We start from the raw sequence: 12,804 nt of genomic DNA, 5'->3' as shown, positions 1-12,804 counted from the left end.
GGGGTTATTTCTGTGTTATTTCTGTATTATCTGTGAGCATAAAAGGTACTTATTCTAAGCCAGTGTTTCTCAACCTTGGCAACTTTAAGTCCTGTGGACTTCAACTCCCAGAATCCCCCAGCCTGGCTGGGGAATTCTGGGAGTTGAAGTCCATAGGACTTAAAGTCGCCAAGGTTGAGAAACACTGTTCTAAGCTTTTATAAAATGACCTGATTAATTCGTAATAAAATAAAACTAGTCCTTACTTTCTTCATTTTCCTCATAACTTTGTTAATAGTAATAATTAGTGCACAGGAAATTCAGCTTTAAGTTTTAAGTTTCTAATCCACCTTTAACTATGGAATTTACTGAATTATTTTGGTCCTGCTCTGCTAGCCTAAACTTCAGAGGATGATGGTTGTTGAGGATAAATGAGAGATCCCATGTATTCTACATTGAATTCCCATGCATAGGTGTGGCACAAATACAAATATGGTAAAAGTATATATTTTTCCCTCCTTTCTTGAGCGGCCTTACCTCAGTGGACAGTTTTGATTTTGAGGTTTTGTTGATATAAGAACAAATCTGTCCTAAACATACTAAATATCTCGGGTCCAAAAGAAGTCTTTCATGGTATGTCTATGGAGATTTTCAATCAACCAATTCATGGTTGTCCCAAAGATACTTTTTCAAAAGGCAACTGGAATTTCTTGGTATTTTTCCTCGAAAACATTTTGCTGAAGAAGCTCCTTGGATGAGAAGTGAAACGTTTTCAAGGAAAAGCCCAAAGAAAGTCCGGTTGCCTTGTGAAAAAGCATATTTGGAATACTGACTGCTTTTTTTCCCTTTTCTTCTCTCATCAGAGAAACGACCAGAGATTTCTTCAACTCTCAGTTTGGAAGCTTATTCAGGACCGACCAAAACCCCACCTATTTCTTAAGGCGCTTGTCTCGTTTTGCCGATATCTACATGGCATCGTTGAGTTGCCTGTTGAACTATGACCATGATTATACGTTCTATCCACGAAGAACTCCTTTGCAGCATGAACTTCCAATGTGGTCTGACCAGTTGTGCACGGGTACATTCAGAATACCATTTCTTCAGCAGATGATTCAGATCAAATAACCTCCCTGACTCCCAGGGTTGCTTTTTTTTGTAATGCAATTGTTACCATATTACTACGCAGTGGCTTTTTAAAGGATATTTATTGTAAGAGCAACTTTCTCTATAGTAATTGGTTCTTGCCATACATGCTATGGAGCAAATGTGTCTATTCAGCTGCTCTCTTTATTTTTTTCTAGTGAGAATCGATAAGAACTATGGTTGCACTAAGAACGGATTCTTTCCTCCAGTTGGAAGAGGGAATGGAAAATTATTTGCACATAAATTTACATACAGCCCATAATATTTGTCTTATGCAGTCTAACCAGAGGTGGTATTCAGCCAGTTCTGACAGGTTCTAAAGGACCAGCAGTGGAAATTTTGAGTAGTTCGGAGAACCGGCAAATAGGCTGGTCCCACCCCCGCTGACTCCCAGCCTCCCAGCTGATCTTTTGTTGCCCTGAACAGGAGAATGGAGCTGGAAAGCAGGTTAGTGCGGTGGGGAGGGAATGTGGATTTTGTAGTATCCTTCCCTTGCCACATCCACAAAGCCACGCCCACAGAACCAGTAGTAAAACTTTTTGAATCCTACCACTGATTCTAATCCATGGGTGTCAAACTCATGTTGTCATTGTGGCGTCACATGATGTATTGGGACTTTCCCACCCTTCGCTGAACTGGATGTGGCCAGCGCATGATGTATCTAGCCCATGGGCTGGGAGTTTTGACAGTCCTCTTCTAACCAAAGATCATTACTTGAAATTTGGGCATGATTTAAATATTTATTCAGCTAAAGGCTCAGCTGCTATTATACTTTATAAAGAATGTAAAATCTCGTCAAGGTTTCAAATCCATGCAGAGCTGGATAACTTATTTTTTTAATCAGAATATTAGAAAATAATTTTTAGTGGATGAGAGATTTAAGTCCATGCAGAACTCAGCCATTCCCCCCCCACACACAGATGTATTTTCCATAGACAGCCAGGAAAAGCTGTAAGTAGAATACAATATTGTATTGCTTGCATTGAACCAATCAAAGCTTTCATTATAGAGATTTCCAGCCAATGAAAATTGACAGGACTGTTACTAAAATTCGCAGTAGAAACACTACAATAGCACCACAAGTGTAGAAACAGGACAATACATCTACTAAAGTATGTTCAGTGTGAACATTTTAATAATATAACAGCTCTGTATGAAGAAGATAGGTATACAGGTGAGACTCGAAAAATTAGAATATCGTGCAAAAGTTCATTTATTTCAGTAATGCAACTTAAAAGGTGAAACTAATATATGAGATAGACTCATTATGTGCAAAGCAAGATAGTTCAAGCCATGATTTGTCATAATTGTGATGTTTATGGCTTACAGCTCATAAAAACCCCAAATCCACAATCTCAGAAAATTAGAATATTAGGGAAATGTGCAATATTCTAGGCGCAAAGTGTCTCACTCTAATCAGTTAATTAAGCTATAACACCTGCAAAGGGTCCCTGAGCCTTTAAATGGTCTCTCAGTCTGGTTCAGTAGGAATTACAATCATGGGAAAGACTGCTGACCTGACAGTTGTGCAGAAAACCATCATTAACACCCTTCATAAGGAGGGAAAGCCTCAAAAGGTAATTGCAAAAGAAGTTGGATGTTCCCAAAGTGCTGTATCAAAGCACATTAATAGAAAGTTATGTGGATGGGAAAAGTGTGGAAGAAAAAGGTGCACAAGCAGCAGGGATGATCTTAGCCTGGAGAGGATTGTCAGGAAAAGGCCATTCACAAGTGTTGGGGACTTTCACAAGGAGTGGACTGAGGCTGAAGTCAGTGTATCAAGAGCCACCACACACAGACTTATCCTGGATATGGGCTTCGAATGTCGTATTCCTCTTGTCAAGCTGCTCCTGAAAAACATCAGAAGCTTCTTACCTGGGCTAAAGAAAAACAGACCTGGTCTGTTGCTCAGTGGTCCAAAGTCCTCTTTTCTGATGAGAGCAACTTTTGCATCTCATTTGGAAACCAAGAACCCAGAGTGTGGAGGAAGAATGGAGAGGCACACACTGCAAGATGCTTGAAGTCCAGTGTGAAGTTTCCACAGTCTATGTTGATTTGGGGAGCCATGTCCCATGCTGGTGTTGGTCCACTGTGCTTCATTAAGTCCAGGGTCAATGTGGCCATCTACCAGGAGATTTTGGAGCACTTCATGCTTCCTTCCACAGACGAGCTTTATGGGGATGCTGACTTCATTTTCCAGCAGGACCTGGCACCTGCCTACACTGCCAAAAGCACCAAAACCTGGTTCAATGATGGTGGGATTACTGTGCTTGATTGGCCAGCAAACTAGCCTGACCTGAACCCCATAGAGAATCTATGGGGCATTGCCAAGAAAAAGATGAGAGACATGAGACCGAACAATGCAGAAGAGCTGAAGGCCGCTATTGAAGCATCATGGTCTTCCATAACACATCAGCAGTGCCTCAGGCTGATAGCTTCTATGCCATGCTGCATTGAGCCAGTAATTGCTGCAAAAGGGGCCCAAACCAAGTACTGACTACATATGCATGCTTATACTTTTCAGAGGTTTAATATTGTTCTATGTACAATTCTTGTTTTATTGATTGCATTTAATATTCTAATTTTCTGAGATGGTAGATTTGGGGTTTTCATGAACTGTAAGCCATAATCATCACAATTATGACAAATCATGGCTTGAACTATCTTGCTTTGCATGTAATGAGTCTATCTCATATATTAGTTTCACCTTTTAAGTTGCATTACTGAAATAAATGAACTTTTGCACGATATTCTAATTTTTCGAGTTTCACCTGTAGATACAGAGTAAAGCACTAGTCACATTAGTAGAATGTCATCATGTACTTTAAGAACTATATTTTATATATTGAGGCTGCAGTCTTGTGATTACATTCTTGGGAGTAACTTTCATTGAACACAATATTTTAGTAATGTATAAATAGTATTATTGGCATGTCTTCATGATAAGAGTAAAACAGTTATGATTTTTTTTAATGGTGAAGGTTTTCTCTCTCTTTTTAAAATTATTATTCCCATGCACTTAAAAATCATGTAGGTTAAATTGTTGAGAGTTTTAAGCCAGTTCCCACTGTTCTTAACAGGACTAAAACTCATATTTCTTTTATTCACTTCTTGAGTTCAGCAGACAAACAAAGTATGTATTAAGTTGAAATCATAAATACTGACACTATTTCTAGGCTGATAATAAAACAATAATATAGCTAGAGCTTCAAAATAACAGTCTCCTTCCTTGTTGGCTATTTCAACAAATAGAATAACACAACCTTTTAAATAATCTATTGATAGCCCATAAAAATCTACATGGTAGAAGTTGATATATAATATACCAGTTTAAATCCAGTGGTTACTGGTTACTAAAGAAATTATTCAAGTTTAAAACTGTTTAATATGCAATTCTGGCTGTTTCTAAGTGAGCCAGAAATTTCTAAAATGCTTAAAGCAGTAGAGTGCAGCTTTCATGGGCATTGCAGTCCATCTATTTTGAAAATATCAAAACATTCCTTTAAATATATATATTAAAACTTTGTGTATTTTAAGAAGATATTCAAAATGTAACCAGAATTTATTCTACATTTATTTTAGGAAATAATTTGGCTCCCCAAATGCTGTTTACATAAATATTAAGCGTTTCAAGTTTGCAAAAGCATGTCTAGGTAGAAATTTGTAACTACATATACTTTTAAATTTTTTTGATGTGTAACTAAGAGTAATAGCTGGCATTATTCCATTCTGGATCCAAATACATATCTTGAAACAGATTTTCAAGATAGGTGGGTGTATTTCCTGGAGAGTAAATCTCTAAACAAATAACCCTTAAGAGAAAAACTGGTTTTATTACATTTCTGCTACTATACCAGTTCTTGTACCCAGATATTCAGCGATTATGTTGCGAGGGTCTGCTGTACTGCAGTGTTAAGTGAGATGTGCAGAAGATTATGAAAGATGAATAAGTCCTCATTTAGTGCCAGGATTCATGTTGCTCCATAGGCTTTTCATAGATTCAACCAGCCAAGCCATATTTCTCCCCCAAAGCTCCATTTTGAGTGGAAGGTTTTCATAGATTGTCTCTGCTTTTTTGATACTTTTTGTAAAATTCCATGATCATGTTATTTATTGAGGAACTTGAGCTGACCACACAGTGCTGTTGCAGTGTTACACAATGTAGACATAGAAAGATATTGATGCGGAATAGATGATTTTGATTGACTGAAGGGAAGAAAAATACCTAATGGAATCATTGCTCATCAAAATAGTTTACCTTTATATCTTGTCACTTAATTGTTTTAACTAATGATAAAACACTAAGTGGAAAACCCAAATAACAGAATTAGGCACAAACTAAAAGCTCATAGCTTGACATTATTTGAACGGTATGCATCAGTCCTAGATCTTCTGAATGATATTTGTTCACAATATTAAAAAGTCAAATTAGCACAGATTCTGAAAATTAGGCATAGTGTGTGAAATCTTCTGAAGCTTCTGTAGCTGTTTTTGTATCAGAGTATGCTATCAAGTCCTGTGAGCCTATTAATTGTAAGCATTCCTACTCAACATACTCAACATTTTGAGGACTGCTTTAAAGAAGGGTTCTTTTACTTCAGAATAAAATTTTATTTCTTTGTGTAAAGTACTAATTGCTGCTACTGGTTTTTTAAAATGACAAATATTGTAAAAAAATATGCATGAAAAGTGACTGTGGAGAGCCTTTGCATACACAGCTGCAAAATATTTTAAGAGAATGTTATGTTTTGTGTCCTTATTCTGGTGTAATTTTGAAATTTTAAAGCACACTTAAATTCTGAAATTTCTCATTTGCAATTACTTTGCTTGCTGTAGACTTTTGTCAGTATGCTCCACCTGAATATCAAAAGTGAGACAAGTTCATTTGTCAATAGTTAGAAGCCAACAAGGAAAACATCTGATTCTTAAGCTGAAACTTGTTATTGGAAAAATATTTTCATACATACAAAAATAATTTTCTAATAATACAGCATTGTTAACTTACAAACTAATAAATATTTTATTAGCATTTATTGTAATTAGGATGGAAGTCAGTGCAAGGTTTTAAGGTAGAAAGCTGGTTGGTGGAAGGGGAGGGAGAAGACCAGTGAAAACATTGTGTATTTGAAGGAAATATCTGGGGAATATGTAAATTGAATTTATAGCTGATGGTTTTGATAATTAGTGTCTATTTCAATAAAGTACCAAAAGTAAATATGAGTGAGTTCTACAAATATTAGTTAAAAAATTCTACAAGTAGACTGGATGCAAACATGCTTCTTTAAATTGCTGCTTTGAAGGATGACTTATGATGAACACGTAATACATGTTTTAATTTCTCTAACCAATGCTGCTAATGTAGTTTTGCTATCAAAAATAAGATGTTAATGTAAGTATAATGGATGAGACGCTTCTCAAAGCTTATAACAAAAGACTTTGAAGTAGTAATTGTTGGGAGAAAACTATTCTTCTTGGTAGCACAATATGTTAATTTTGTTTAATATTGGGTAAAATGTTCTTTAAAAATGATTAAAAGAATTTGAGTTTTGGATTCGTTGAAAGAATATAAAGTGCTTCTACACATACAGTGTGTATTATTCATCAAGATTAATGTTAGAATAAGTAGATGAACTTGTCTACCTTGGTATAATGTTTTTAAAGGTAGGAGAATGGAGTGATACTTAGTAAGTACTAGCAAATATATAATTGCTAATCTGTGATTTACTGCAAGAAATTAATATTCATTAGAAGAAGCCATAATGGTGTCTATGCACATGCTTCTGTTCATTTTTTTATATTGAACTGATAAGTTTCCTATGGCAGGAAAAAACAAATGTTATATTTGTGTGGTAAAACCAGAAGACATAGAGTCAAGAATGAAGTTGAAAAAGGAAAGAGGATTGAATATAAAATGAGTACAATATATTGGCATGGTCTTTGAATGAGAATCTGTTCAAACAAGAAGATGATATGAGCCTCTTTACTTCTTTCTTTTTGAGGATAAAAAGTGTTAAAAAGAATAAGACATAAGAATTAGTGTACTATATGGGTGTGATGGAAGAGTTATGGTTAGGGTAAGGTTGCATGGATGTATGTGGAAACGTGAAAACACGTTATCTTCAAATCTCTCATAAAAAAATCTTACAATTAAGACTGTACTATTATAAAAGATAGCCTTTAATACATTTAAGAGCAGCTTATCCAACCTTTCTACTATTCATTTGTGTTAAAACACAAATTACAAATGTGTGATTTAAAAAAATATCTGGAAATTGTAATGCTATCTGCTTGTGTAATATACAGTAAATCATTAAAAAAAATTAATTTTTTAAAAAAAGAATATCATTCCTTTAATGACAAGTTTGTAGCAACCCCAAACAGCATAGCTATGCCCCAATCTTTTACAAAATGAAATGCTATTTTGTAACATTTATTACTTCTGGAATACATGGAAGAGAGCAAAAATGAAAACAGTGATATTAGGATCTGCATAACTAAAATGATAGAATTATTTTCTAACGAAATTAAACAACGTTGTTTCTTAGGAATTTTCTTAGGAATTATGTTCTTCAATGGCCCTTCCCTGAACCACGTATGTCGCCTTGTATTTTAATTATTCAGTAGGAAAATGATTTCTCCAGTGAAGAAGAAATAGCTATTAGAAATCATTGTGGGAATCACTGCTCACCAACTTCTGGTCATCGGAAACCTGTTTTTAAAAAAAGGTTATAATCATTTATAACAATAAGCAATAGCACTTAGACTTATATACTGCTTTACAATGCTTTACAGTCCTCTCTAAGTGGTTTACCGAATCAGCATATTGTCCTCAACAATCTGAGTCCTCATTTTACCCACATCGGAAGGATGGAATGCTTAAGCCTGATGAGACTCGAACTGCCAAATTGCAGGTAGCAGAAGTAGCCTGCAGTACTACATTCTAACCACCACAGCTCTATTATTTATGAATAATCCTCTAAAAATTTGTTGCCAAAGTAGTTAGCAATATATTATAAATGAGCAGAGGGCTTACTTTCACTCTACTTTCAATTAGTGCTTTCAAAGACCTGATAAAGCAGTTACTTTCTTTAAAAGAAGGCTGGAAAGGGGCCAGATGTAAATGCCTCATGTCCATGGAGCCATTGCTGAGAGATCCCTATTTCTAGTAGACTGCAGAGCAGGGTGATTTGAAAGCCATTATTCAGACAGGAAACGTTATTGAACAGGAAACACTACTAAGACATTGAAGGTTCTGTTAATCAACAACTGTGAAGTTTGGCTCTGGTCTGGATAGAGAGTTGATAACATAGTTAGCATTTCAGGCTGTAGACTGGATTAGATTGTAGATTAGTTGCAGAGGACATACTTGAGATGCAGACTCTCAAAGAGGATGGTTGGGTTCAAACATTGCACCAAATATAATGTGAGGGAGTTTTGCTTTGATCCTTAAACAAGTTATTTTGACTTGGGCACCCTGCTTTGACCACCTGCCCTGCCTGAGAAGTGCAGAGGTGCAGATAGTATTTCTGTGAAATTTCCTTCCAGAAACTTAAGTCAATCTTGAGCCAACCCTAAAAAGTATAGTCCTACCCAGACAGGGTGCGGCTGTAGGGAAAGCTGTATTGCCCTTCTCTTGGTGTGTTGTTTGAATCCAGAGACCAGAATTTACTGATGGGTTTTCTATTTAAAATATATATTGAAAGCTAAATGGCCGAGATAGGTGATTAAGACTATCTTCGATGTTGTCACAGATAGAGTTGTGGTGTGTGAGTATGTATTATCTTATGGCCCCAATCCATGCTAATTCAAAGGGGATAACAAAAAGGAATAAAATACAAAAACACCCCCATACTATGTGCTGATAGTTCTGTTACTAAAAGAAGATAAAACCATATGGTCAGTTAAGTAGAAGCCATAATATTTTGTTCTATAATCCAAATTCTTGCTTCTGACATATTTGGAAGAAAATCCTACCCCCTCAGTATAAAAACTTACCAAAAATGGATCATAAGGAGGATCTGATGGAGGAGCTGATGAGTTTTCATAATTGGGATTTGAGATGTTGCTTGATGGTGCTTTGTCCAATGTAGTTACATCAATATCATCTTTTTCCTATGTGATATTTTTGAAAGAATAGTTTATGTTCAGAAAATCATTACAAAGAAAGCCACTTCGGTGTAGTACTTAAAGGCATTGAGGTAGGAAATCAAGAGGCCATGAATGCTAATCCTGCCTTTGGCTTAAATCAGATGGGTGAGGTATTCGATCTCAGTCATAGGAAGAAGGCAATGGGAAGCCATTTCCAAAAAAATCCAACCAGTTGCCAGGAGTCAAGGTGAATTGAGGACATCAAAAAGCAGAGCAAACAGGGAAGTCAGAACTGTTGGTTGTATTTATAAGTTATTTAAATACTAAGGTTTCATTATCGGAATGCATTAAACCAGTGGTTTTCAACCTGTGGTTTCCGAACCACTGGAGGGTATGAAGGCTTGAAGAAATGTTATGATTTAAATCTTGAATTAAGTCTTGGTGCTCAGTGCCATGGTCCATGGCCACAAAAGGTATTTAAAGGGGGTCCGTGGTGAAGAAAAGGTTAAGAATCATTGTGTTAAACTAAGCCTCATGTACTTCTATATCCCTTGCTTGTCCTCTTCTAGATTACCGTATTTTTCAGACTATAAGACACACTGGTGTGTAAGACGCAGCAAGATGTCAAAGAGGTAAGTAAAAAATGTTTTTGTCCTCCCTGGCCCCCAGGAGCCCTCTGCAGGTTTCAGCAGGGTTGGGGGAAGGCAAAAACACCCCCATTTTTGTGAAAAACGGATGGAAAATGGGCCATTTTCTGCAAAAACTGGGGCATTTTTGCCTTTCCCCAGCCCCACTGAAGCCTGCATAGTGCTTCTGGGGGCTGGGGGGAGAGACAAAAACGGCCCGTTTTTTGTAAAAATGGGATGTGGGGACAGGGCTTCGGGAGGCCAAAAATGGCTGTATTCAATGTATAAGACCAACATTTCCATGTTCTTTTGGGAGGGGGGAAAGGTATGTCTTATTCTCCAAAAATATGGTATATCCCATCTTGACTGAAGTGTTGGATCTATTCTGGTTAGGATTAGAGTTATTGTTATTCAGAAGTTGCAAGAGCTTCATCACTGGAAGCTTTCAAGGAGAGACTGGACTGTCAGAAATGGTATAGGGTCATTTGTTTGAGCAGGGGGTTGGACTAGATGAACTACCAGGTCCTTTCCAACTCTGTTATTATTCTTTTATTCTGGTGTTAGACCATAGTCACCAGAAATAGCATCCTCAGTAGAGCACAGCAAACTCGACAGGAGTGATGGCAATTTCTTTCCCCTTTTCTGCATGCTCTACTCAGTGAAGCTGAATGGATAAATCTGTTCTTTGTATGAAAGCAACTGCTTGTCACATATTTCTTGTTTTTGATCTCCTTGCACGATCAAAGTTGCCTATTTAAAAAAAAAATCCATGCACTGTAGCTGTTCTAAATAAAAGTCCATTTATGTTACTATGCTTTTTCTTACCCTGAAAAGTTGAAATTGAATAGTTCGGTTCTTAAATCTGAAGTATGAGTATCCAATCAAAGCAATTATTCCAATGACCAGAATGATTGCAAAGAATATTCCTGTGCCAGCTCCAGGATGTAGAGAAGCCTTGAATTGAGACAAAGAAGGCAAATGGATAATAGGTAGGAAGTATAATTAAACATTTCAAAAATTCTAAGGGAAAGTCATGTTGCTGTGTGTTAAGATACACACCCGAACATGGCATCACATGGTATTTTAAAATTGATCCAAATGTATTGTGGCACAGAATTTGGTACGTTAACTCAGAATGAAGGAAAATGTCAGTTTTAAAGCCAAGAAGCAGGCCAGGTTTTCTTATGCATGCCATTTTGCTACGAAGGTCTCAGTGTGAACTATAGTTTAAAACATGCATATAGGAAATTTGTACTACATTGCCTAATTTAAGAATATGTCTATATTAGAGAAAGCAGAAACAACAACAAACCCCAATATTTTGTAAATAAATCAATGTGTTTACCACACCTTGATAGCTCAAACAAATGTTTCTAATGAAGGAGATTCAAAAAGAGGAGATGGTTGTTTTAGTTGTGTTGTTTTCCACGGACTTTCATGATTGTCCTGAAGCTGGGTTCCTCATTTTATAAATCCCAAGATGTTGTAAGTTCCCCAACCAAGAGCTGTTTCATGGCAAGATGCACATCTGTATGTCCCTAAGGCACATAACCTATAGGTCCAGAACTATATATTCCCTCCCCTATACAAAAAGTGTTGAGTAAGATCCTCAGACTATCTCCAGAAGATGAAGTAATATTAACATGACAGAAGAGGAAAATGTGAAATGGCAAAGCACATTTCCACTTTAAATTCAATTTTGAATTAAAATCTAATGTTGCTATTTTGATTCTGAGTTAAGGCCCATAAATGCCACTTAAGCAAAAGATGACCAAGTGTCCCAAAATAGTTTTTACTTCTTGACATACTCCATCAAGCCTGCTTCCAAAATAAATATTCATTCAGAGTTTTTTTTGGAAGCCACTCCATTCAAAAAAATACATTTCTATATGCAAAGCACTTACAGTTTCAGGAGGTGCCTTTAGTGATGCTTCAATAACATGAATGACCCCATTGGAGGCAATAATGTCCCACTCACGAATAGCTTTACCATTCACATACTTGGTAGTCATCTGAAATATATATATATAACTTGAGCCACAACATGATGAACATATTATATCATCTTACTAAGATACTCCCTGTAACACAATTGATGTTTACAGTGTCAGCTCCAGCCAGCCCAGAGCCGGGCCAGTTGTCAAGACTCACTAGGCTTCACTCCTCCACAAGCAGCTGAGTAAATCTACAAAGCTAGTGATAACTGACTGACAACAATCCACGATTAATTGCTGGGTGGTTTTCGTTCTGGGTTACGAGGGGATGGGTGTGCGCACTACGGGGTGCAGGTTATCCTTATTACTAAGTAACTATAAAAGGTGGTGTGGAGCACCAGGTGGCAGCTCTGACAATTTATTCATTGCCTTAGTGCTTTGTTGATCAATTGTTGCCGGAGGAAGAATACAAACTGCAATTACAAACCGTTTCTGTGTTTGGCTATTTTCTTTTTTTTTTTTTTTGCATAATATTTTTATTTCCGTTTCATTCTATACAATCACATGTTTACTGTGCATAACCGGGGCATATAACATTGAGTAATAAACACAACCCTCACTTATATAGAAAATGCCCCCTACAATACAAACCGAATATACCACCTTGACCCACCATACACCCTCTTTCAACCCCCTCCAACTTTCATTCTTCCTTCTCACATACCCCTCTACACCTACTTCCCCTCCCCCTCTATCTAACCCTAACCCTATCACTCCCTCTCTTAATCCATTCCCTCCCTTCCTTCTCCTCCTCCTCTCTCTCACTCTCTCCACCCTCCTTCTTTCACTCAGCTCCTCCCTTCGGTATACTTCTATTACCTTCCAATATATTCGGTTTGTTCTGTTTTAACACTAACATGTGTTTGGCTATTTTCATTAACCCTTCGGAACCTGGCATACAGTGCACAGATCTTTTGTATATGATTTGCTTTGTATATGAATACTACTACTGCCTACAAAACTCGCCCTTTTTG

The 12,804-nt window shown here is 36.8% G+C and overlaps 2 protein-coding genes across 2 annotated transcripts in view; one reads left to right on the top strand and one right to left on the bottom strand.

Annotated features, from left to right (window-relative positions):
- The window catches only part of NT5DC3 (5'-nucleotidase domain containing 3), a 28,677-nt gene extending 24,587 nt beyond the window's left edge, over window positions 1-4,090 (top strand). Inside the window, exon 14 of the mRNA XM_087723072.1 lies at window positions 843-4,090. Coding sequence (XP_087579198.1) covers window positions 843-1,104 — 262 coding nt within the window. The 3' untranslated portion in view covers window positions 1,105-4,090. The remainder of the gene's footprint in view (window positions 1-842) is intronic.
- Window positions 4,091-7,536: 3,446 nt separating this feature from the next.
- Window positions 7,537-12,804, bottom strand: part of STAB2 (stabilin 2) — a 100,894-nt gene continuing 95,626 nt past the window's right edge. The window contains exons 66-69 of the mRNA XM_087723073.1: window positions 11,741-11,848; window positions 10,662-10,790; window positions 9,118-9,234; window positions 7,537-7,831 (exon numbers count right to left, since the gene is read on the bottom strand). Coding sequence (XP_087579199.1) covers window positions 7,781-7,831; window positions 9,118-9,234; window positions 10,662-10,790; window positions 11,741-11,848 — 405 coding nt within the window. The 3' untranslated portion in view covers window positions 7,537-7,780. The remainder of the gene's footprint in view (window positions 7,832-9,117; window positions 9,235-10,661; window positions 10,791-11,740; window positions 11,849-12,804) is intronic.

The sequence above is a fragment of the Thamnophis sirtalis genome, unplaced genomic scaffold (assembly GCF_051295495.1).
Source record: "Thamnophis sirtalis isolate CommonGarterSnake01/CBP01778 unplaced genomic scaffold, rThaSir2_p1.2 scaffold_9, whole genome shotgun sequence".
Lineage (NCBI taxonomy): Eukaryota > Metazoa > Chordata > Lepidosauria > Squamata > Natricidae > Thamnophis > Thamnophis sirtalis.
The sequence above is the reverse complement of the archived record's forward strand: the minus strand, read 5'-3'. Positions and strand labels throughout refer to the sequence as shown.